The following is a 25,859-nucleotide window of genomic DNA, read 5'->3' as shown; positions in this document are numbered from 1 at the left end:
TTTGGACATCTGTAGAGCGGCGACGTGGAAGTCACCGCATACCTTCTCCAGACACTACTGCCTGGATGCCGAGCTTACGAGGGATGCGGCAGTGGGCCAGGCGGTGCTTCGCCATCTATTCCAGTGAGGTGAGCCTTCCAACATCCCGCCATCCTGGTATGCACATTCTTTACTGTTTTACTATTTTGATGTATGCCAATGTTTCGAACTGTTATGATAATGCTGTATTATCTCAAATACCTTTATGGCATGTTACATCAGAAATGTGCATAATGTATTGCTAACTACTCTGATTCAGGCATGTGAATCTATGAAAGACACCCCTAATACTGGATAAGAAACGCGTTACTTACCTGTAACAGCAGTTATCCAGTATTGGTGTCTTTCATAGATTCACATGCAACCCTCCCGCCTCCCCTGGAAGGACTCACACCTCTCTCTAACTATATTACGCCTACCTAGCTTGGTGCGTACGAAAATCTGAGGGACTGAGGCTCCTGCCAGGAAGGTTCTAGAGGGAGGTGATAGCTGATTGGCTGGCTCTAGGAGTTTGGTCCTTTTTACATAAGGACTATGATAGGCGGCTAAGGGGAGGCCCTTAGGCCTATTTTTCTCTATGTATGTCTATAGGACATTACTTTTTTATGTACCGGAGGCTCCCGTCTCGACGACGGGGAATGATTCAGGCATGTGAATCTATGAAAGACACCAATACTGGATAACTGCTGTTACAGGTAAGTAACGCGTTTCTTCGCCATCACCTGCTCCACTGGCGTACCATCACGTCGGACAGGTGGATGCTGCAAATCGTCCAAAGGGGCTGCTCCCTCCCCTTCGTGGCGACCCCTCCAGCCATGCCACCGCAGTACCACCGCATGTCGGGGGATCACTTGCAACTTCTGCAGGAGGAAGTTACGGCCCTCTTGGCCAAGAGGGCCATTGAGCGCGTTCCTGGCCTAGAAGTAGGACGGGGTTGTTACTCCCACTACTTTCTGGTTCCCAAGAAGGGCAAAGGGGGCCTACGCCCTATCTTGGACCTCCGGAGCGTCAACGCCTTCCTCCGGAAGGAGAAGTTCAAGATACTCACTTTAGCTCAGGTTCTGGCTGACCTAGACCCTGGAGACTGGATGGTAGCGTTGGACTTGCAGGATGCGTATTTCCACATCCCCGTCCTGCCGGCCCACCGGTGTTACCTGCGGTTCACGGTAGGCCACGAGCACTTTCAGTTTACCGTGCTCCACTTCGGCCTCACCAGTGCCCCTCGGGTGTTCATGAAAGTGATGGCGGTGGTCGCAGCTCATCTGCGCAGATTAGGGGTTCCAGTCTTCCCCTATCTCGACGACTAGTTAAAGGCGGGCTCGCCTCAGGCAGTCGTCTCCCACCTACAGACTACGGCCAACCTCCTGCATTTGCTGGGGTTCTCCATCAACGTGCCGAAGTCACATCTGAGTCCCTCCCAGAAGCTCCTTTTCATCGGAGCGGTTCTGGAATCGGCGCAGTTTCGGGTCTATCCTCCCGAACAGCGGGTTTGGGAAATTCAGGCTCTGATTCTGATCCTGATCTTTCAGCCTTTATCCCGAGCTTCGGTCAGGATGGTCCTGCGGCTGCTGGGTCTGATGGCCTCCTGCATCCTGCTGGTACATCACGCCAGGTGGCGGATGCGGGCTCTGCAGTGGGACCTGAAGTTCCAGTGGGCTCAACATCGGGGCAACCTGTTCGACCACGTCCTGATCTCAGAGGGCACTGCAAGACAGCAGTGGTGGCTCACGGACTGCGATTGGGTGAGTGGCAGATCCCTCTCCCTACCCCAACCGGAGAACGTAGTGGTGACGGATGCGTCCCTCCTGGGATGGGGGCCACATGGGAGAGGCGGAGATCAGAGGCCTCTGGTCTCCGGCGGAGTCCCGTCTCCATATCAACTTATTGGAGCTGCTGGCGATCCAGCTTGCACTGAAGGCATTCCTTCCCTCTGTACGGGGAAGTGTAGTGCAGGTGTTCACGGACAACACCACCGCCATGTGGTATTGCAACAAACAGGGCGGGTGGGGTCGTGGACCCTTTGTCAGGAGGCTCTGCGCCTCTGGACATGGCTGGAACATCAGGGCATCGACCTGGTGATTCAACACCTGGCGGGCGCTCTGCACGCCAGGGTAGACGAACTCAGCCGCCGGTGCATGATGGATCACGAATGGCGTTTGAGCTCGGATGTGGCCAAGTCCTCTTTCGGCAATGGGAAGAGCCTTGGTTAGATCTATTTGCCACCGAAGAAAACGTGCTATGTCATCAGTTCTGCGCGTTGGAGTTTCCAAGGCGGCACTCGCTCGGAGACGCTTTTCGTCACGAGTGGAGTTGCGGTCTGTTATACGCCTTTCTGCCTATACCACTTCTGCCCTGTGCTGCAGAATTATCAGGCGCGACCAGGCCTAAGTCATCCTTGTGCCTCCAGATTGGGCACGAAGATACTGGTTTCCCGAGCTACTCAGTCTGTCAATCGATCCCCCGATTCGACTGCCTCTTCAGGAGGACCTTCGGTCGCAGCAGCAGGGGACGGTCCTCCACCCGAACCTGTCCAGCCCCACCTCCATGCGTGGAGATTGAGTGGTGGCAGTTGATGCCATTTGACTTGCCTCCTGAAGTCTGTGATGTCATTCTGGCAGCCAGGTGTCCCTCCACTAAAATGGTATACGCCTGCAGGTGGGACAAATTTGTGACATGGTGCACAGCAAAGGCTGTGGATCCCCTTTCCGCCCCTCTTTCTGAGGTTCTCCTCTTTCTTCTTTCCCTGGCCCAGCAGGGCTCTGCTCTGGGCACCATCAAGGGATATCTTTCAGCTGTTTCTGCTTTCTTACGGCTTCCTGATCAGCCTTCTCTTTTCAAGTCCCCTGTTGTTGCTAGATTCTTATAAGGGATTACTCACGTTTCCTCCTGTCCCTTTCGTAATGCCTCAGTGGGACTTGAACCTGGTATTAACCTATCTGATGTGCGCTCCTTTTGAGCCACTTCATACCTGCCCTCTTCGTCTTCTGACTCTCAAGACTGCTTTCCTGGTTGCCATCACCTCTGCCAGAAGAGTGAGTGAGCGCCAGGCTCTTTCTTCTAAACCTCCTTTCCTCTCTGTCCATCCGGACAAGGTTGTTCTAAGGACTCGTCCTTCCTTTCTCCTTAAGGTGGTTACTGCCTTTCACACAGCCAGTCTGTTACATTGCCCACCTTATTTCCGCCTCCGCATCCCTCGAAAGAGGAGGAGAGGCTCCACCGTCTAGTCCCCAAACGTGCGCTCTCCTTCTATCTGGACCGCACAAAACAGTTCCGGGTGGACGACCGACTCTTCGTTGGCTACGTGGGCGCTAAGAAGGGCGGGCAGTGCACAAGCGGACCATCTCTCGGTGGGTCGTTTTGTGCATTAAGGCCTGTTATTCTTTGGCTAAGAAGGAACCTCCTGTGGGGCTGAGGGCCCATTCTATTCGGGCCACAGCGGCTACTACTGCCTTGGGACGGGGAGTCCCTCTGCAGGACATTTGTCAGGCAGCAACGTGGGCCTCGCAGCACACGTTTGCCAAGCATTCCTGCCTAGACAGCCAAGTCCGGAGAGACGGCTTCTTTGGCCGTTCCGTTCTCCAGGACTTCCTGGTGTGATCTTGGTTCGCAGATCCACCACCGGGGTTGGTATTGCTGGGGTATCTATTCTAAGGTAAGGAATCTAACTAACGTGTTTCTTTCAGATGAACAAGTTACTTAACTTTGGTAACGATATATCTGTAAGAAACATTAGTTAGTTAGATTCCTTACCGCCCCACCCATCCTCCCCGTTCTGCGAACTGATATCTAGGGTTAAGGTCCTCCCTTTCAGGGCCCTAGTTTCATGGCACCAGTGTCTGTTTCTTGCATGGCTCTGCGATCCTGGCACGGAAAGCTATGTACAGAACTGACGTCAGCGCACGAGGGCGGCGTCTAAGTACTCCGACGTCATCCCGGTGATCACGACGCCGACGACGAACGTGGAGTCACAGACGACGCCTACCGACGCGCAAGGATACTGCTAACGAAAAATCTTTCCGGATCCAGCCTGACGCCTGGGGATATTCTAAGGTAAGGAATCTAACTAACTAACTAATGTTTCTTACAGATATATCGTTACCGAAGGTAAGTAACTTGTTTGACAGTGCACTAGCACACAATGCATACGCACTCTACTCCACACTACTTACTCTACAACACTCCACTCTCCTGTACTCCACACTATTCTACGATACTCCATTACATGACACTCTATCTCAATCCATGCCACTCCACTCTACACCCCTCCACTCTGACACTCTTCAACACTCCACTCCTCTATTCAACACTCTAGAACACAATACTCCACTCTATCCCTCTCGACTTTGACACTCTTCTCCATTCTACGCAACTTCCTCTACACCACTTTACTCCACACTTCTCTATGACACCTCAGTCTACACCTCTCAGCTCTACACCACTTCACTCTGAGACTCTCCTCCACTCTATGCCTCTCCACTCACCTGTAGCCATGCGGAACTGCAGCCACGATGGTATACAACATGACTATAACACATTGGCAAAGCCAATAGCTCTTGCATGAACGAGACCTATTTACTTTACCAATGTTTGATTTGTTTCTTGCACCCAGAAGGAATTGACCCCTTGATGTGCAGGATACCTTTTGCTAACAGCTTACAGGTGCAATCTAGTAGTGGCTTTGACAATCGTTGCTCACGTTGGACATTTCCTTGAATGACTGAGCTCCCCTTGACAACTTAAGTCAGGAATCCAAAGACTATTCATTTTTCAGAGGATATTTTCTATTCTTGAGCTTAGTTGAAGCAGACTCACCACTCCGAGCTGCTAAATAATAAAGGAGATTATGGCAAGTGTCCCACTAGCAGACCAGGGACCCTATTATGTATAGGGTGTACTTTTCCGGTTTGTGCCCTAGCGCACCTTAAAACAGGTGCGCCGGGCACAAACAGGAAAAGTGCACCCTATTACATAGAATGCGCTGCCCCCAGGGCAACCTCAAACTCGTGCTGTCTTGGGGGCAGTGCATTCAAGTGAAATGCGGAGCAGCTTTGAAGCAGCCACTCCGTGTTTCACTGTGTAGGTAGCAACCTGCCTTCACTTTTGAAGAGGATTAGAGATCCCCTTGCAGGTGGATGCAGTCAGTGACTGCACCCGCCCACAAAGGGATGTGTGGGGTGTCCATGGGACCCCTTTCCCCCCTTCAGAGGGCTGCCATCAGGGGGTGCATTGACAGTGCGCCACCTTAGAGCTTCTTTGCCTCTGCATCTGTAATATGGCATGTGCATTGGGCACCCCCCCCAAGCAAATGAGGGAACCCCCCCGCCCCCCCTGCAGATAGCGCTGGCGCTTTGTGTGCCAACGCTATCGGTATTACTGAAGGGGCTACACAAGTGTCTGGGGCCCCTTTTTTAATATCAAAGTGCCCTAGGAGCGCACAAAGCAGGCGCAAACACCTGTTGCACCCCCGGGGCACTTTCTGTAGCACAGCCCCATGTCTATCCAAACTAAAGCCAATTTACACTACTCCGAAAGGGGGTGCATGCTAATACACTATGGTCATACGCAGGTTAGTGGAAGGCTCCTCGTGTCACAAAGCCAGCCCCCCTTTTTAGGTCTTGCGTAGCGTTGCAGCGCAACACGCTGCTTCGCTTTGCGAGGCATGCTGTATTAGAGTATATTTTAGGAGTGGGGTGGAAGCCCCGCCCCTGTTTTTCATTGGCTGGCGTCGTCTATGGTAAACGCTGGCTTCCCATTGATAATGAGGCTTCTTAGTCCCTCCTTGTTACCGCCCTGTCTCCTTTTGGGACCGCCCCGCAGGACTGGATCTTTTACTTGCGGCGTTGGACTGTCTCCTTCAATTAGTCTCCCTCCCTCGAGACGTGTCTTCACCAGGCTCCGGATTGGGCCTCGGGCCCTGTCCCCGGCAGTGTCAACACTGCACAGATACCGAGCCGAGTCTCCAGGGGGAGGAGAGGAAACGAAGAAGGTAAACAAGCGCTCCAGCTGCCCTCTCGTCCCTCCCAGTCAGGCGCCATCCTCCCTGCGTGGTGTAAAATACACCGATGGCCTTCTGTCCGACCCCAGGGGTCAGATTTTCAACATCCCCCACGGCTCATCCCATCGTTTGGTGCTGCTTGTTTGTTAACTTTCGCGGTCAGTCGTGTATTACATATTGTTTTCGGTGTTGAAAGTGGGTAGAAATTGAAAAATCATGTGACGGGCTAGAGGTCTCTTTCAGAGCTGCATCCCCGAAGACGTGCCGCCTGTCGTGGTGGGGAGAGGGGTGGAGGAGCAGAATGCAGGCTTCTAGTCTTCTTTCATGTTCATCTGTAGGGGCAGGGTGATTCCACTTGTGCCATAGTGAAGTCTGCCCCAATGACAGACATTTGGAGTTTCACTATACCGCCAGGTGGGCCCTGGGCCACTCCTGAGCCCGCCTCGGACGTTACCAATACTGTTACCTGCAGCAGGACCGGTGGTGATTGGAGGGGTAGTGTACACTTATTCACTCAAGAGGATTTACTCCCCTTTTCTCTATCCTTCTTTTATTTCTAGTTTTTATTAGTGATTTCAGTAGTCATTGCTAGCAGTGCTTCAATTTATTGAATGCCAGTGTTTATTATACACTGTGCCTTGATATGGGGGCGGCATTCGAAGAATGTCCACCCCCGGGCAGCTTCGGGCATGGTAGAGCCCAGGCCGAGCGCGTGCAGGCGAGGCGCCTGCTTTAGAACGCGGCGGTTTCAAACGCCGCGTTCTAATTAGTGCCAGTTGGGGGTCCTAGGCTAAGGTAGGCGGCAGCGCGGCAGTTTTTGTGCCTCAGAGATTGTTTTATTTGAGTTGAATTGTGTCCTTATAAATGGTTTTCGGAGCTCGTTTTAATTTAGTGTTTCAATTTGGTGGTAAACTGTTGAGAAGTGTAACTGTGCCATCTAGTGGTTAAATGCTTTTTTGTACTAAAATGGTGAAAATATTTTAGCAATAATATTAAATGCTTTTCAAATGTCTTTAGATGACCCAATTTTTATTTCTGGGTTTTTTGTCTCTGATGAGCCTTTCAATTTTTCTAGTGGAAAGGTAAAATTAGTTCTGTTTTGTGTTAATTCGGGGTTTTCTAAGTGCTTGCGAATGTACAACGACGTAGTGATTATAAAATTGGCTTTCTACAATTTAATTAATTATTTTGTAATTTACATATGGTGTGTAGGGTTTATTATGGCTGAGTCTTCACTGTCGTTGGGAGTTTTTTGGGCTGCTTTGTTACGCAGAGTAGAATGGTTATTGGTCCAAGGCTTGCTGGGTCCGTTTTTGACACAATGTGTTTTTGGTAGAAATTGGGAGTAATGGCGCTACTTGTGGGGGTTTAACTTATAGCAAATTTGTTGTTGTTCTGGTCATTGCTTTCTTAAGTTCAACTAACTAATAGGAATACCATGACCATAATTATGGTATTCCTATTATCCCCCCCCCACCCCCTTTTTTACTGCTTTGAGGTGGGCAGCGTCAGTGAATTTTTCAGTTAGGTTTAATGGTGAGCATAAAGGGTAGGGGAAATGGATGTGGGTTAGCGGTGAGGGACAAGAAAAATGCTATTTTTATCCGAGTCTGCGATTTCTAGCGTCTTGCAGGCCAATCATAATACGAGCCTGCAAAAGGGCATCAGGTGCAGTGATGTGCCTTGAACAGGTATCTAACAAGATTTTCCGAGTAATATTTTTCAGATACAAGAATCTGAAAGGGTTGGGAGGAGTTGGAGCTTTTTTCCAAGGCATCTGAAGCGCCAGCAAGAAAAGCGTTCAACATTTATCAAGCCCTGTAAAGCAGGTGAGCCGCTAATTGATATTCATTACTCAAATGTTTATGGGAAACGTAAAGCAACTGGAGTTGTTGGTAAGGCCGCGGAGGCTAGGTTTGTTGCCAGAATGAGGCACCTCCACTGTTACAGAATCTAATTTTGTAAATTTGCTAAGGAGAAAGATGGTAGGGACAAAAGTCATAGCTCTTAAAAAGTTTCCCTATACGGGACTGTCGATGCTCTTGGGGTCATGTCTTGACAAGCATACCAAAGACAAGATTTGGGATGGAGATTTTGTGGTGGCGTTTCAGGTTACTGCACAGGGAGATTCAATCCAAAGGCTCTAGGGAGGAGGCTGGGGAGCTACTTAAAAGACCCAGGGTTCCCACTAGTATGGATTCTTGGACCACAAATTTTCTGTTTTTACAAGTGTTTACTGTATAAGATTTCCAGAACGTTCAATCTAAATTTCAAATACTTGGATACGATTAGAAGGGCTCGGTCAAGATTTGGTTTTTTTTTTTGCCCGGCTACATTATGGCAAGATTTTTGAGCCCGTCTAGCCCTAGTTACAGAGAAGCCTTGAGGTGACGTGGATAACAAATGAAGGGTGCAATATATGTATCTGTCGGAGACCTCTCACTACGATGCATACTGCTAGTGAGCTTGCTATTGCTCCCCACCCTAAGAGGGGAAGGCACTTGGGCAAAATCTCAAGATTTCACTACAGGACCCTGCTGGAATTCTAACAGGTTTCTGACAGAAGGACCCATGTAAATATAGCCATGAATGTTCCAAATGTGGTCAATACACCTTTTTTGCAATGTTTTTAGCGAACAAAGATCCGGTTTCCCTACTAGTCCAGGTAGAGGGATGGGCGCCCCATTACAGCCTTACGTCACAAAAGCAGTTACGTTTGTAATGTTTACTTACTGTAGGTCAATCAGCAGCAATGGCTTTGGTGAGTCAGCGGTGTTAGCTTTATATCGTAGGTGAGGCAGTAGGCTTATATTTCTCTATAATGCAGTGGTATTGTCTTTATGCTGTAGTAAAGTCAGTGTTGCCTTTGAATTGTAGTTAACATTAACATGGGCGTTTCATACTGCTCAGTCCATCAACACTTTATATCTCCATGCTTTGTTATTGGCTTCAATTCTTTATCTTCACTAGGAAAAACGCTTCGAATTTTGAGTGGGGGAGTTTTTAAAAAAGAAGGTTTTCAGCTTAAATTATTAAGGTCCTAGACGCAGCAGGTTTGCTCTAAAATTAAAATCTGCAGAACAATTCTCACAGGTCATAACCCCTAATACACTCTGAAATTGCTGAGGGTAGGTCGGCTGGCCCCCTTTCTTTTCTTGGCCTCTTCACAACGTTATCAATTCTCCTTTGGGAATGGTTCCTAGAAAGACTCAGGGAGATTTTCACTCGATACAACATTTTCCTGGCCAAAAGTTTTTGTCTGTGAACGATTTTATCACCAAGGAAGACACTGTGGTGCAGTTTGTTTTAGTGGAGGTAGCTTTTGGTGTGGTAAGAAGGCCGTCTCAAGAGCGATTTTACTCAAAATGTGTCATTAGATCTGCTTTTACGTTACTTCCAGTTCATCCACAAGACTTTGAATTCCTTGACATACACTTTCACGGACATTTCTTTGTCAACAAAGTTTTGCCCACGGGTTGTGCAGTCTCTAGTCAGCTGTTCGGGGATTTAAGCTCTTTTTCTGCAAGGGATTTTCTCATTCCGATCATCTCATTCCCAAGTGTCCCATTATATGGATAACTTTCTTTTTGCTCGATCACAAGGATCACAACTGTGGGTCAAGGCCCTCCATTTCTTTTAATCTTTAATGCAAGAGTTAGGCGGGCCTCAGGCTAAAGAGAAAACAAAGTATCTTCTACATGCCTCATATTCTTCGGTATGTAGATTATTGCAGTGAAAATGGAGGTCAGGTGACCAGTTACTACAGTGCAGGGAATTGCGCACTTGCTGACACCTGCTAGGATGCCACCAAACGTACTCTTTTTTGGAATGCAGTGGTTCTAGGTCACCTCAATTTTGCTCGCAGGGTACTAAATGCTGGGGGGATCTTTCTGTTAGTGGTTGGACGTTGCTATGGCTGCCGTTTCGTTTCCTCATCACAGGCTTAGAACGTCTCTGTCCATGAGATCTGATTCAGAGTTTAAGATAATGGTTTTTCCTATCAGGTCTCTGGGCGAACGTGTTGTATGGTTAGGAAAAATAAATAAATAAATAAAAAATAATAATAATATTCTGACGCGGTAGGAGATATTGGCTGTGGGCTTTTTAGGCCGGAAAGGGCACATGGATTAATGGGAATCACAGTATTTCATTCTTTGAATTATTTCCTCTCATCGTAGTGTTGACAGTTTTGAGTAAGTATTTGGCAGCAATCAGTGCCTTTCATATCCACAACAAACTGTAAGGGGATCTGGTAAACTAGTCAAAAGGCAAAAGAAAAACGTCTGCTGAACTTATTGCAGAGATTCATGCTGTGTCATGCTGGGTTGCATGCTTTTAATATAAATTGTACAGTTCAGCATATATCTGGTCTGGACAATATTACAGTAGATGCGTGATCTCGTTCTCAGTAATAGCATTCCTTGTGTTTGGCACCCAAAGCAGACCAAGGAAAGATTAGATTCCTCAGGCGGTATGGTTTCTAGCGGGATGAAGATAAAGATGTCGGTGGGACTCTCTTTTGTTATCAGCGTATGATCAAGTAGGCTCTTTACTAAGTAACGTCAACATACTGCGTGTTATTCTGAGCAACATTGATAAGAATGTATCCCTTACCACCATTGCGAGGAAGCTTTAAGGCATTTCTCTCTATGGTAAATACTTTTTAGGGTTATGACCCCTCTTTAGGTGATTTGGGAATAAAAAATGTTTTCTAGGTTGGCCTTACATACAGGGATGTGGCACGGTACTGTGCAAACCTATATATTTTTTTCCTTCTGGGAGGCAGTTCTACCAACACTGCCTAGACTTTGTTGTTCCACATTGGAAGCTTCATTATTTCAAGTCTGCATGTTATAGTTATTGGAGCTTTTAGGATATCAGAGTTAAGAAAATCAGTTTTTTCCTGGGCTAAAATATTCCAATGTATCAACCACACCAAATTTGTAAATTTTCTTTTAGAGTCATCTAAAACAGACCAAAGAAGTCAAGGGGCTACGGTGGTATTGCGGAAGCTTAGCGGTCCGCTATGCCCATGATCAGCTTTGTTACAATTTGACCAATTTGAAAGTTATCCAAATACTAATTTTCTGTTTCAGCATCAGGTTGAGTCTACGTTGTCAGGTTCACATATGTTAGGGGTCTCGAGAAAATTTTGCCTTTGTTAGGTCTTACATCTTTTAGAATTTGGTACCCATTCTATTAGAATAGGAACAGCTCTGGAAGCGGTCAGAGGGTTTTTTTTCTGCGCAACAACTGTAAGGTTAGGCCGTTGGATAGCAAACTGCTAAGATATGTTAGAGATTTGCATGAATTTTTGACATAGTTTTTTGGTCTTGCTAACATCATTTTTCTTTTCAGGTTGTCAAATCTCTTCTCCGGCATACATGACAAGCTTCTGGATCGTGGGACACTCCTGTCTTCAGTTGGCAATCATGATGACTGATCTGAGTTGTCGTAGATCTAACTTAAGTTTTTAGTTTATTAGGATTAATGGTAAATACCTTGGTACAACTTTATGTTACTGATCTTCAGATTTTTCAAACCTGTGGGGGGTTGATCGTTTAGTCATAAAAAAATAAATAAAAAAAAGACAAAATGTCTTTTGCGAAAATTGAAGAAAGTTCCTTGATCTATTGGGATGGCAACTTGGGGTTGAGGGCTGTATTGGCGACAGTCCCTTACTTGTGTCTTGACGACAAGATTTTATGGTCTGGCATTTTCATCTAAATTAGCTGTTGATACTGACCTGATTTGGGATTTTGATTTCATCTTTGCGGAAAGGGGGAACTTTTCACAATTTAAATCCTTAGTGGTGGGGGAGACAGGAAAAACGCCTTTGCAGGGTTTTTTCCTGGTGGCAGATTTGGGCGGGATTGAGGCAGGCAGGAAGGGTTAGGGCAGGCAGAATAGCTTAGGACAGAGGGAAAACAGAGGACAGAGGAATGAGGCAGGAGGTAGGAAGGGGGACAAACTAAGGGGTTGGGGTCGAGGTTCAAGGTGGGGGAAAATTCATGGGGATCAATATGGGGGAAAAATTCATGGGGGATCAAGATGGGGAAAAAGTCATGGGGGATCGATACGGGGGAAAATTCATGGGGGATCAATATGGGGAAATTTCAGTGGGGATATTTCATGTGGGGTTACATGCAAATTCATTGATTGTATTATTGTATTGAATTGTCGTTGCTGAAATAAAAGCAACCTTTTAACCCCCATCGGTCTGCGATGTGATTCATTGCCCGAATATATATATTTTTTTAAATGTGTACACAGCAGGTGCGCAAAAGTGTTTCAGCCAAACCGTCCTCCCCACCCCCCGTCGTGTGTCAGCCAGGCTGAGACAGCTTCCCGGGCACACACACAGGTGCACCTGAGTACTTCACAGGTCTTTAAAAGACCATTTACTTGTTAACAAGGATTTGTTGTTCTTTCACCCCTTTTTAGAACCCCTGCATCTTCACTCTGCCATTGCTGGGAGAATTAGACCCCCCGTAATTTCACTCTTTCTGTTTTTCATGTGCAGCGGCAGGCACAAGCGCGTGCGCACCACTCCCGGGCTTGTTCTATAGGTGTTATGTCATCGCGCACTGTCTTCATTCTAGTTTTGATTTGTGATAATCCTCTCGCAAGAACTTAAGCTCTTCGTGCTTTACGAGTGAGACAGGCCAAAATTCTTCTGCGGTTTTTCATTGTATCCCGCGACTCCGCCCAGCTCCGCCTAGGTGTCGTCAGCGCACGTGACGTCAGCGAGGTCACATAAGATCCGACCCCCGGCGCGCCCATGTCAGGTTTTTTTTGCTGTTTCGCGTGCAACGCGGATCCATTCCTTGCTGCAGGCCTGTTTATGGCCTCCTTTCTTCCATTCTTTTTGGTGGAACAGTGTGCGAATGCCTTCGGGCTTTAAAACTTGCACGTTTTGTGGGCGTCTTATGTCGGCGACAGACCCTCACCTCATTTGCATGTGGTGTTTGGGGGAGGATCATCGCACCACAGATTGTGCAGAGTGCCAAAAGTTGAAGCTGAAGTTGCGGCGGGAGCGCAGAATTAAATTTCTCTTGGCGCGTCTCTCCAGGTCGACGTCCTCCCCTCGGTCTGCTTCGGCGGATGGCTTCAGGTCCGGCCGTGTTCGTCGTCCTCGCCTTTCTCCGATGTCATGTGAGCATTGCTCCCCGGAGGGTAAGTGTCACACTTCGTCCCCGGGGGCTGGTTTCCGGCCTACCGGGGGCGGTGACTCTCCGTGGGAGATGCGGCCCGCGTGTCGTCCTATCCACTGTTTCCCAGTGTTGGGGCATCGAGTCCAGATGGAGACTTGCGCGGCGGCTTTGCGGGCCTCACTGGTGTCTCCTCCTCCTTTCCTTCCTGGGGCATCAGCAGATCCCTCGCCTAGCGCAGGGCCCTCCGCGGCGCCGCCGGTGGCTCCGGCCCCGACTTGGTCGGATCCAGGCTTGGAGGATGTGGTGCTGTTGGGGTGCGACTCCTCTGGGGCACCTCTTTCAGGCCACGGTGTCTCTGCCTCGCCGCAAACCCCCGCAGGAGTCCCTGTGGTGTCGCAGGGGCTCGGGTCGCATCCCCAACCCCTCTCGGTCCCTTAGCAGGGTGGTCCTGTCTAAGGCCGAGGTGACGTCGCAACGGCGCCTGCAGCAGCTCGACCGTGCCGAGCCACAGGGGTCGGTGGGCTCTTCTCGTCCCGCTCCGGGTCGAGGGTGGACCCCTCAACCCTCTCCGGGCCCCTCTTGTACCTCCTCACAGGCGGCTGCCTCGTTGGAGGGCGAGTCTGAGGTTGTATCATCCCTGGCGCCGCCACAGGGGTTGCTGGGTGACCTTCGCCTCCTTCTGGGCCGCGGCCGGTGGAGGGCTTCGGGCCCCTCCCCAGACCCGTCCCATTCCCCCACATAGGGGGTTGCCTCGGTGGGAGTCGGGCCTGCGCCGTCCCGGCCGCCGCTCCGGGGCCAGTGCAGCTCCATCTCTACTCCGGTCCCCGCTCCGGTCTCCGGTGCGAGGTGACTTGGAGATCCCTTGCCCTGTGACGCCGGATGGCACCGGGGTCCTGCCTCAAGCAGCGGACTCTACGGCTCCTTCTCCGGAGGCAGGCTGCATATTGGTATCGTCCTCCCCGTAGACTGGTCGCCGTGTGGTGTCCTTTTCACCGGCATCGAAGGGCAGCTCCCTGCCCTTCCTGAGGTAGGGGTGTTTGTCGGAAGAGCGGCAGGTCCCTCATTCTTCGGCTCCTCCTGACTTCCAGGTCTGTCCATTGCCGGCCCCCCTTAGCCTCGGGGACGGCTGCCTTAGTTTGCAGCCATTGCCCAAAGAGGAGCTGCTTTCTCCACCGCGGGGCCCTACGGGTGCGTCCTTCGCTCACGCGGTGTCCACGGCTGTGGGCATCCTACGCATGGGTGACCCGGTGGCGCACTTTCCGGCGGACCATCTGTTGGAGGTCCTCCACTAGGGCTCTGGTGGGAGGGAAATCTTGCTTCCCTTTGAAGGTTCACTCCTTTCTGCCTTGACAGGGGCTTGGAGGCGTCCTGCCTCCGGGGACCCGGTGCCTCCACATCTTCTGCATCGGCACCTTCCGACGCCGCGTGACCCGGCGTGCCTGTCCATTAATCCCTCAGCCGCCAGCCCCCTTCTGCGGACTGCTTTTCCCTCCCTGCCGCCCCTGTTGGCTCCGCCATCCAGAGAGGCCCGCTGGCTGGACACTTGGGGACACAACATTTTGGCCTCAACCAGCGCGGCCCTGCGGGCCGTTAACACCTTGTGTGTGCTGGCTAGGGCCTCCTCCTTTTTGTGGGACTCGACTGAGTCTCTGGGGTCTGCAGTGTCCCAGGAGTTTGCTCAGGTGGATTTGAGGCACCATGATTTGGATGGCTGGGAGCTTGCAGCGTTTATTCTCCGCTCCGCTCTGGACGTCTCTGAGGCACTTGGCCGGGCCATGGCTTCCTCAGTCGCTCTCTGTCGCCATGCTTGGCTTCGGGATGGCGTCTTCCACGAAAATATTCGGGAGAGGCTCATTGATCTCCCATTTGATTGCAGTCTGTTGTTTCATGCCCCGGCTGACTGCCATCCAGAGGCTCTTGGCAGGTCTCCGTCCTCCTCCTCCGTCCCCTCCTCAGTGACTTCTTTGTTAGGGTTGCTTCTGGGCCTTTTTAGGCCAGCTGTTATGGTTGTGGAGTATGTTTTTCTGGCCGTTTACGTCCTTCCTTGGGACTTTGGCATTGTTGGCTGCTGGACGGCCCTTTTGTTGTTGTGTGTGAGTTCTACAGGAGTTGTTGCGCAGACTTGGCCCTGAGATTGGGCCTTCTGCTTTGCATAGGCTTTTGTCAAGCCTGTAGTGGGGTGCTTTTTTTCCCCGTGGTTCTTTTGTTTCTTCCTCTGCTGCGGAAGTTCCTCCAAAGAGGGTTCCCATATCTTGGAACTTCACGTGCCCTATGTGGGGTTATGGTAGCTGTCATATGGCTTGCGCTCTGCTGGAGGGTTCTAGTTGCCTTCGGGTACCTGTTCTCCATGGTGTTTACATAGGTTGCTTTTGCTTCCTGAGGTCGTGTGCGCGGCCACTCGTGGTGGTGGACCCTGCCTCTCCTCTTCTCCCAGCTCCCATTCTGCGGTCTGGGATGTCCCTGTGTTCTCCCTTTCCAGGCGTTGCCTACTTGGCCTTTTTGGGGCCTCGTGCTGTTATTCTTGCTTCTGGCCTGGACTGCCGGCATTTTTCTGGCTGGCAGGCTGCTCTCCATCTGGAATGGGCTCGCCTTCTTCTCCTTAGTTTCCATGGGCCCTCTATGCTTCTTCTTCTTCTTCTGTCTTCCTGTCTTTCCATTCGGCGGAAGCTATGTTGCCTTGTGGGGGAGTGGGGTGCTTCGGCCTCTCCGTCCTTGCCCTTGGTTCCTCTGCTGTGAGTGTACGAGCCTCTTCAGCCTTCTTTCCCTCCTATGTCCCCTTGGGGTCGGTGGGGTTCTGCTTGTGGGGGTTCCCTTGGCCTGTCAGGGGCGAGGTTCTACCTGGTCCACAGATCTGGTCCCCTGTGGGGCTCTCTTTTCTGCATTGGCTGGTGGGGTCCTTTCGCAGACCCTCCTTTCCAGGGGGTATTGCTAGGGTATCTATTCTACGTGAAGGAATCTGCGGCTAGTAGTCTCTATCAGATGTACGAGTTACTTACCTTCGGTAACGATGTATCTGGTAGAGACGATTCTAGCTGCAGATTCCTTCACGGCCCCCTATTCTGCGAGGACCCTTGGGTTGGTCTTCGGTTCTCGCCTCCCGGTGGGGGGCTGTGTCTCCTGTGAGTGCCTTCCTTGTTCTTGACGGGTGGCTCTGTCTGGGGGCGGTTCATTCCTCCCTTGGTTCTTTGGAGGATGGGGTTTTGGTGCGCCGGTGCCCTGCTGCTCTGGCTACTCCAGGTGGGGGGGGGGAATTGCTTCTATCCTTGTCCTCCCTCCCTTGCTATCCTCTGGTTTGAGGGTCCTCTGGCCATGTCTTGCCCTTGTCCTTGTGGGTGGTTGCCCTCTAGGTTGGGGTGGCTTGGAGGTTTGTTGTCCCGGTCTGTCTTGGGACTGGTCCTATTCCTTGCTCAGGATGAGGGGGGTGGGCTTCCTATGTGTGCCATGACTTTTATGCCTGTTCTTCCCTTCGGGGCACAGGGATGGGAGGTTGTCTATGTGCGGGCAGGGTGGCTACGCAGGTTTCTGCTTGTTCTTCTTTCTCTGTCCTTGGGGTCTGCGGTGTTGACACTACCCTGGTGGTGTTAGTCACCGTTTCTTTCCAATTTTTCTGCTCTACGCACACTGTTTCCATGCTCCCACAGTTTTTTATCTGGTGGTTCCGCGTTGTGGTGCGGAAAAGTTCTCAGAAGAAAACGGATGTGGGCGCGCCGGGGCACCAAATCGGAGTTTGAATTCTTAACGGAGTATCTGAATGATAACAGCTACAATCTCAAATTTACCACTAACTATAGTAAGTCTGAAATAGAGTTTCTGGATGTGGTAGTCTACATCAGAGACAATAAGATAATGTCCAGACTATATAGAAAACCAACATCTTGCAATGCAATATTGCATGTTTCGAGTGCTCACCCCAATACACAGGTCAATGCAATTCCACTAGGTAAAATGACCCGAGCTAGAAGGAACTGCAGTGAAGACAGTGTCTTTCTTGAAGAGCTACACAACCTAGAAGAGCGCTTTAGAAATAGAGGTTATGCACCTTCTGTCTTGAATCGATCAAGAAAACAGATTATGAAAACCAACAGCCATACACTACTAAAAAAAAAAAACGGCCCAGAGTAGACATAACAATAGATTGAATTTTATAACAGGATTCACATTGGCATCTACTTACCTTAGACAAATCATTGGCGAAGTAAATTACGGAAAAACCTACAGTAGTCCATAGAAGGGGTAGAACCCTCAGAGACATCTTGTGTTCCAGCTATCTTCCATCTATGTCTCAGGGACACACATGGGTACCAGAAAAACCAAAAGGATTTTACAGCTGCACTCGGTGCAACATGTGCCCCATTGCATGGAATAAAATCAAGGCATTCTAATACAACACCACCATTGTGTATCACATTCGATATTTTATAAACTGCAATTCTAAATAAGTGGTTTACTGTATTCAATGTCAATGTGGACTAATTTACATTGGGAGCACAATACGTTCTCTTAAGGAAAGAATTCAGGAACACATGAGAGCAATACGCAACAACTATACGAGTTATCCGCTTACGATCCATTTTAATACATGCCATCCAAATGCAAACTTAGCAAATATTAGCTTTCATGGAATTGCCCAGATCCAAAATGACTTAAGGGGCGGGGATAGGACAAAGGTACTCAGAAAAGCTGAATCACAATGGATTCTCCATCTTCGAGCAGTGGAGCTAGGGCTTAACATTGATAGGGAACTACATGTTTTCCTTACGGATTAAATCATTTATTTCATATGCTGTTAGGAAAACAGATTAGTAATAGCATATGATACTTGATTACATGTGATTGTTTTATGATGCATTATGTACTTTTTGAAACTTCTTATGTACTGTTGCATTAAGTAACATGTTGATATGGCAGACTTGTTTCCAGTTAAGTAAACTGCAGCTCTGTACCTCATATGTTTTCACGGTACAAATGAGTGATTTCCCAAATGAATGACAAAGTATTCAATCCTCGATATGCATGCATACTTTATATAAGGGGGGTGATGGTGCACTAACATACCTCTCTTTCTGACTCTTTTATAAACTTTGGTGTTTTGAAATCCATAATCAGAAAGCTCACTATACTACCGGCATGTCAAACTATGTTGTGACAATATGGCGACCAAATTCCGCAATATCTGCCCTTAGTATTTCACTGAGTGTCTGACAAAGAAGAAACTATTTAAACTTCAAAGACCTACTATTTCTATCAAATAAAACTGCTTTATACCACATACAGTCAAGTGGCACACCTAACCTTTGCCTCATTAACGCAACTCGCATAATTATATTCATTTGCAAAAAGGGGTATTACGCTAGTTTGGCTTGAATCTAGATTAACCCCTGTGAGTTTTGTATGATATATATAATGATATTTGATTTTGCCAAGGCATATTAGACGTCCAGCCTCAAACAGCACAAAGGAATTTTACGCATTCTTATTCCTTTTATAGATGGCTGCCATACTGGTATAGTTTCAACCCATCTTGGTCCTTTCTTTATTTTACAGGGACCTTCAGGTTCAATGTATCTTGGTCCTTTCTTTATCTCACCGGGACCTTCAATTACTAACACTTCCGCAATTGGCGAGGAACTTTGGCAACGTGATAAGCCACAACTAGGTACCTGCTCCACGTTGAACCAATAGAGCGGAAGGTTGGTGTTTAAAAAGCTATAATCAAAAATAAGAATCCCTTTCACTAAACGAAGGACACCCCGACAGATATACGGTGGGTTGTGCCAAGAAAGGGTAAACTAAAGGGACAGCTTTGCTGTTAATTGCAACAAAAAACAGGGAGATTGCACTTTTGCAATTTGAGCATTATGTCGTCTCCATGCCGTTTTTAGCGTTATATTGGTTCTCTTCTTAATTTTAGGTGGGTATATGACAGCCCCGGATAATTGTCTGACAACGGGCAAGTAAGTTGTAATCGTATATACCGCACCGGGCGTAAACTTTCGGCTTTTACGGTGTGATTGACTGCTCGCAAACGAATTGTCAAAACCTTTCGGCTATGACTTCAGAGAATGATAAAATAGACTTTGCATTAACAAGCCGGCAAATATAAGCATATTCTTAATTTCCTTGTATGATATCAATAAACTCTTTTGGTCGCCGATTTTCCATAAAATTACTTCAAGTACTTGTTGAACTATTTCGCTTCTGGCATCTTCAGATAACAAACTCACACTACCTATGTAGTTACTTATTTCTCAACTTGAACAAGGCGAGGGGGAGCGGAACACGGAGGAAGTTGTGTATTGACACGAATATTAAAACAGAAAATGTTTTGTGAATCGGAGCGCCGCGAGGCTGCCTCGACGATGTTCAAAAAAAAGGAGGAGAGAGGGGACAAGAGACGAGAGGAAGGGGACACGGGCAAACTGAATATCACGACTCAATGCATCGCGCTCGAATGGCTGTACGAGCGAGAGATCAGGAAGTGGTGGGAAGGGACCTCACTACAGAATGACATTGAAGTCAATAGAGTGCCCAGGGGCCTAAGGATATACACCGTACCGGCCTATGAGTCCCTGGATCCCCTATTACTAGACGAGTGGGCAGAGCACACTGCGGAATCTTGCAAAGGGATGCTGCAGATTTTGGTTAAATCTGCATGGAGCGACCGCAATAAGGCACTGCGGGACATTGAAAATATGGAGGAGATATTAAAGAAGGAGGAGGACCAAACCAAGATTGATGAATATAGGGAACAAATGAAGAAGCGCCTGAAAAACTACGAAGAGAAAATCAAATTACGGAAACAGAGTAAATTTGATCGCGACGAAAACGATTACGCGCAAGGAAGAGGGTTGACCTTTGCCAGGAAGTTCGACAATCCAAGGAAAGAACTTCTTAGTGACATCAAGAGATCAACACAGGTGGAAGTGGAAGTACCTCCAACCTCAGAATCGGAGGTAACAGAAAACGAATCCTCTGAGGATGAGAATAGACAAACTTCAAGATCTGGACTAACGCGTACTCCTTTTCGGGAGGAATTCAAACTAATCCGCCAATCGTGGCAGAGGGGAGGCAGAGGCAAGCCCCCGGACCCAATGGGAAGAGGAAGGCCAGGAGAGGACAAGGGGGCCGGAAGAGGCAATCCATCCCCGCCAGCAACGAGAAGCAAGACGGCATACATCAGAAGAGCGACCAACAGGAGACGGTGAAGATGGAAAAGAATCTCACTATAATCAATTTAACTGACAAAAAACTGAGGAGTCAGTACTTGAACTGGGCCTTACATTTTGTCCTCAAAAGAATATGGAATTTACGCAGACACGCATTGACCTTTTTAAATTCACGCGTAAATTAAAACTGCATAAGTACTTCAAAATCAAACCACAAGCTGTCAAATCCAAACGCCAAGCTAGTGTTACACCAGTAATAGATGAACTCGTAGGTGGGGATCTTAACGCCATCATGGTTCTGGAGGAATTAAGAACAGAAGCGGAAGATGGAGCTTTAACGTCTCTGAGACAATCCCAACAATTGGCAGTCACAGGAATAAAACAACGGGGTGGACTAACCACATACAAACCGGTGTCGCAATTTCTACCCCAAACGGCGCCAGACGCAATTGAAGTATTCTCGGAAGCTGTAACTAAGGATTTGACACAGCTCCGAAGGAAACAGAAATTCAAAAAGGACAATGCAGATAAAAGCAATTTTTCATTTACACAACACAAGGCTCTCAATGATCTGAGCAAGGACAAAGAAATAGTATGCAAACCATCGGATAAGGGGGGCAACATTGTCCTGCAGACCAAAGAAAATTACGACAAGGAAGCGCTACGTCAACTCTCCAATGAACGGACTTACACTGCCATCACTGTGAATGAATATCATACAAGCGTGGAAGATTATCACTCTCTCATTACTAAATGGCACCAAAAAGGACTACTGATTATGGATGAATTTTTATTCCTGAGAAGATTGAACCCTACCATTCCGACCTTTTATCACCTACCCAAGGTGCATAAAAATAAGCTGACACCTCCGGGGAGACCAATTGTAGCGTCCCAGGGTAGTCTCACAGAAAACATGTCCATCTATGTTGACTCTTTTCTTTTACCCCATGTCAAGACCTTAAAATCTTATATTAAAGACACGAAGGATTTGTTGGGGCATATTGCTTCTTTACAATGGAAGGAAGAATACAAATTGATGGTACTAGACATCTCAAGTCTGTATACTTCGATAGCGCATCATGATGGACTGGTGGCAATGGAATATTTCCTTAAGAAACGCCCTCTAAAATACATGGAACATAATCAATCAATCAAAGACATTTCTAGAGCGCACTACATACCCGTAGGGTCTCAAGGCGCTGGGGGTAGGGGGGGTGCCGCTACTGCTCGAACAGCCAGGTCTTCAGCTTCTTCCTGAAGGAGAGGTGGTCTTGGGTCAGGCGCAGGTCGGTCGGGAGGGAGTTCCAGGTCTTGGCGGCCAGGTAGGAGAAGGACCTTCCTCCTGTAGTCGCTCTTCGGATGCGGGGGACCGCGGCGAGGGCGTGGTTGGCTGAACGGATGTGGCGTTTGGGAGCGTAGAAGTTGATTCGGCTGTTGAGGTAGCTCGGGCCTTGGTCGTGTAGGGCTTTGTGTGCGTGGGTGAGGAGGCGGAAGGTGATTCTTTTGTTGACGGGGAGCCAGTGTAGGTCTCTCAGATGTCCGGAGATGTGGCTGGTTCGTGGGATGTCGAGGATGAGTCTGGCTGAGGCGTTCTGGATCCGCTGGAGTCTCTTCTGGAGCTTGGCGGTGGTACCGGCGTAGAGGGCGTTGCCGTAGTCCAGTCGGCTAGTGACGAGGGCCTGGGTGACGGTCTTCCTGGTCTCGGTGGGGATCCACCAGAAGATCTTCCGTAGCATGCGTAGGATGTTGAAGCACGCCGAGGAGACGTTGTTGACTTGCCTGGTCATGGAGAGGGAGGAGTCCAAGATGAAGCCCAGGTTGCGTGCGTGGTCTGTCGGTTTGGGTGCGGTGCCCAGGGCGGGAGGCCACCAGGAGTCGTCCCAGGCGGAGGGTGAAGAGCCCAGGATGAGGACCTCCGTCTTGTCTGAGTTCAGTTTCAGGCGGCTGGTCGTCATCCACTCGGCTACCTCTTTCATCCCTTCGTGCAGGTTGGCTCTTGCGGCGGCGGGGTCGTTGGTCAGGGAGAGGATCAGCTGGGTGTCGTCGGCGTAGGAGATTATGCTGAGGTTGTGTTGGCGTGCGATGGCCGCGAGGGGGCTCATGTAGACGTTGAAGAGGGTGGGGCTCAGCGAGGATCCTTGGGGGACGCCGCAGATGACTTCGGTGGCCTCTGACTTGTACGGTGGTAGGCGGACTCTCTGTGTTCTTCCGTCGAGGAAGGAGATGATCCATTCCAGAGCCTTGTCCTGGATTCCGACGTTGCTGAGGCGCTGTACTAGGGTGCGGTGGCAGACAGTGTCGAATGCCGCGGAGAGGTCTAGGAGGATGAGGGCCGCTGTTTCTCCGTTGTCCATCAGGGCTCGGATGTCATCGGTGGCGGCGATGAGGGCGGTCTCGGTGCTGTGGTTGGCTCGGAAGCCAGACTGTGAGGGGTCGAGGGATCCATTCGTCTCGAGGAAGGCGGCCAGCTGCTTGTTGACGGTCTTCTCGATGACTTTGGCTGGAAACGGGAGGAGCGAGATGGGGCGGTAGTTCTTGAGTTCGGTGGGGTTCGCTGTGGGTTTCTTGAGTAGAGCGCTGAGTTCGGCGTGCTTCCAGCTCTCGGGGAAGGTGGCGGTGTCGAAGGATGTGTTGATGATGTCTCGCAGGTGGGGTGCGATGACAGCGTCGGCCTTGTTGAAGACGTGGTGAGGGCAGGGGTCGGTCGGTGATCCGGAGTGGATGGAGTTCATCGTGCGGATGGTGTCTTCGGTGCTGATCGGGGTCCAGGCGTGGAGGGTGGTGGTGGGGGGTGGTTGTTCGGTCGTGGTGTGCGTTGGTTGGTTGTTGAAGCTGTTGTGTATGTCCGCGATCTGGTTGTGGAAGTATGAGGCGAGGGAGTTGCAGAGGTCTTGCGATGGGGTGATGTCGTTGTTTCCTGCGCTGGGGTTGGATAGCTCTTTCACGATGTTGAAGAGTTCCTTGCAGTTGTGTGCGTTGTTGTCCAGCCGGTCCTTGAATGCAGTTTTTTTGGTGGCGCGGATCAGCTGGTGGTGCTTCCGGGTGGCAAGCTTGAAGGAGGTCCTGTTGTCCGGTGTAGGTTCCCTTCTCCAGACTTTCTCGAGGGCTCGGCAGTTCTTCTTGGAGCTCTTGAGTTCGTCGGTGAACCATGGGGCTTTCTTGCTGCCGGGTCTGCTGGGCGGGGTCCTCAGCGGGGCGAGCTCGTCCGCGCAGTTGCTGATCCACTTCGTGAGGTTGTCGGCGGCCTGGCTGGGGTTCGCTGAGCTGGCAGGAGGGTGCTGGCTCAAGGAGGTGGCGAGCTGGTCGGCTGTGATCTTGTTCCAGCTTCTGCGGGCAGCCTGTTGCTGGTGGTGGTGGGTCGTCGTTCTTTTGAAGGTGAAGTAGACGCAGCTGTGGTCCGTCCATTGAATCTCTGTGGCGTGGCTGAAGTCGATGTCTGTGCAGGAAGAGAAGACTGCGTCGAGTGTGTGTCCGGCAAGGTGGGTGGGGGTGGACACCAGCTGCTTGAGTCCAAGATTGGCGAGGTTGTCGAGCAGGGTGCTGGTGTTGCGGTCGTTGTTGTTCTCCAGGTGGAAGTTGAGGTCCCCCAGGAGGATGTAGTCAGCGGAGGGGAGGGCATGCGGGCTGATGAAGTCGGCGATGTCCTCGCTGAATTGGGTGCGTGGTCCCGGAGGTCGGTAGATCAGGGTGCCTCTGAGGGTGGTCTTCGGGTCGGTGTGGATCTGGAAATGCAGGTGTTCGGCAGTGGTCAGGGTGTTTTCGGTGCTGGTCGTGAGACGGATGGTGTTCCTGTGGATGATGGCGATGCCTCCTCCCATCTGGTTGGCGGTGCGATCCCTCCGGGTGATCTTGTAGCCCTCTGGGATGGCGATGGCGATGTCGGGAGCTGAAGAGGCGTTCATCCAAGTCTCCGTGAGGAAGGCAACGTCCGGGGCTGTGGCGTCTAGGAGGTTCCAGAGTTCGATGGCGTGTCTGTGGACAGAGCGGGCGTTGAGCAGGATGCACTTGAGGTGGGTGCTGTTGGTGTTCGCCTTGGCGGGTGCTGGTGCGAGGCAGGTCCGGATGCAGGTGAACTTGCAGGCGTGGCAGCTGAAGGGTCCGTGGGTGCGTCGTGGTGTGGCTCGGTAGCATCCTGGGAATCGGCCGGTGTTGAGTGCGATGAGGGTGGCGGCGGTGTACGTCAGGCGGGTCGGTCGGGGTCCTCGTGGGCCAGGGGTCCTGGCGCTGGGCGCGATCCGGTCGCGGACGGGCGCAGACGGGCTTACCTTTGGCGCACCTTCGGCGCTCAATCGGTGCTCCCGCTGCGCGCGTCCGCTGCGCGGTCGATCTGGGGACGTCATAAGAAGGGAGCCGGTCGGGAGGGTCTGCGGGGAGGCGGGAGCGCGATCCAATCGGCTGTCGGGGGGCGGGGCCACGGGCTGGGGCGGCAGGAAACGCTGGAGCCGGCTTGGCGGCCCTCGGGTGGCTGGGGCGGCGGGAAAAGCAGGTGTGGGCTCGGCGGCCCTCGGGAGGCTGGGGCGGCGGGAAAAGCAGGTGTGGGCTCGGCGGCCCTCGGGAGGCTGGTGCAGCGGGAGCGGCAGCAGGCACAGGAGCGTGGGGGTGACCAGGCCGAAGGCGCTGTGGTCACTCCCTAGATCTTGGTCTGGCTCCCCTTAAGAAGGGAGCCGGTCGGGAGGGTCTGCGGGGAGGCGGGAGCGCGATCCAATCGGCTGTCGGGGGCGGGGCCACGGGCTAGGGCGGCGGGAAACGCTGGAGCCGGCTTGGCGGCCCTCGGGTGGCTGGGGCGGCGGGAAAAGCAGGTGTGGGCTCGGCGGCCCTCGGGAGGCTGGGGCGGCGGGAAAAGCAGGTGTGGGCTCGGCGGCCCTCGGGAGGCTGGGGCGGCGGGAGCGGCAGCAGGCACAGGAGCGTGGGGGTGACCAGGCCGAAGGCGCTGTGGTCACTCCCTAGATCTTGGTCTGGCTCCCCTTAAGAAGGGAGCCGGTCGGGAGGGTCTGCGGGGAGGCGGGAGCGCGATCCAATCGGCTGTCGGGGGGCGACTGATAATGGACTTTGCCAGATTCTGTTTCACTAATAATATCTTTCTGTTCCACACACAGATGTATAGACAGACATCAGGGACGGCCATGGGTACCTGCTTCGCCCCCAGCTATGCGATCTTGTTCGTAGGCTGGTGGGAGGAGCAGGTAGCCTGGGGTGTGTCCAACACACACTGGACAAATCAGGTAGTCAGGTGGTACCGTTTCATTGATGACTTGTTCATCGTGTGGAACGGTTCACTTGACACTGCCAGAGAGTACATAAAGGTCCTCAATAACAACAGGGTGAATCTTGAATTCACTGGCGAAGTGGATGCAGTATCTGTGAATTACTTAGATGTGAATATCTATGTAGATAGGGGGCAGCTCAAAACCAAACTTTTCCGAAAGGAGACAGCAGGGAATTCCGTCTTACATGCCTCAAGTAGTCACCCCACCAATTTGGTAAGGAGTATCCCCTATGGGGAAT

At 50.6% G+C, this 25,859-nt stretch overlaps 1 protein-coding gene across 3 annotated transcripts in view; it reads left to right on the top strand.

The window, feature by feature from the left end:
- Positions 1-11,588, top strand: part of CEP70 (centrosomal protein 70) — a 450,608-nt gene extending 439,020 nt beyond the window's left edge. For all 3 annotated transcript variants that reach the window (XM_085647489.1, XM_085647491.1, XM_085647488.1), the window contains one exon: positions 11,393-11,588. In XM_085647489.1, coding sequence (XP_085503615.1) covers positions 11,393-11,511 — 119 coding nt within the window. In that variant the 3' untranslated portion in view covers positions 11,512-11,588. The remainder of the gene's footprint in view (positions 1-11,392) is intronic.
- Positions 11,589-25,859: the final 14,271 nt, after the last annotated feature.

The sequence above is a fragment of the Triturus cristatus genome, chromosome 3_2 (assembly GCF_964204655.1).
Source record: "Triturus cristatus chromosome 3_2, aTriCri1.1, whole genome shotgun sequence".
Lineage (NCBI taxonomy): Eukaryota > Metazoa > Chordata > Amphibia > Caudata > Salamandridae > Triturus > Triturus cristatus.
This window is presented reverse-complemented; position numbering and strand designations above follow the sequence as displayed.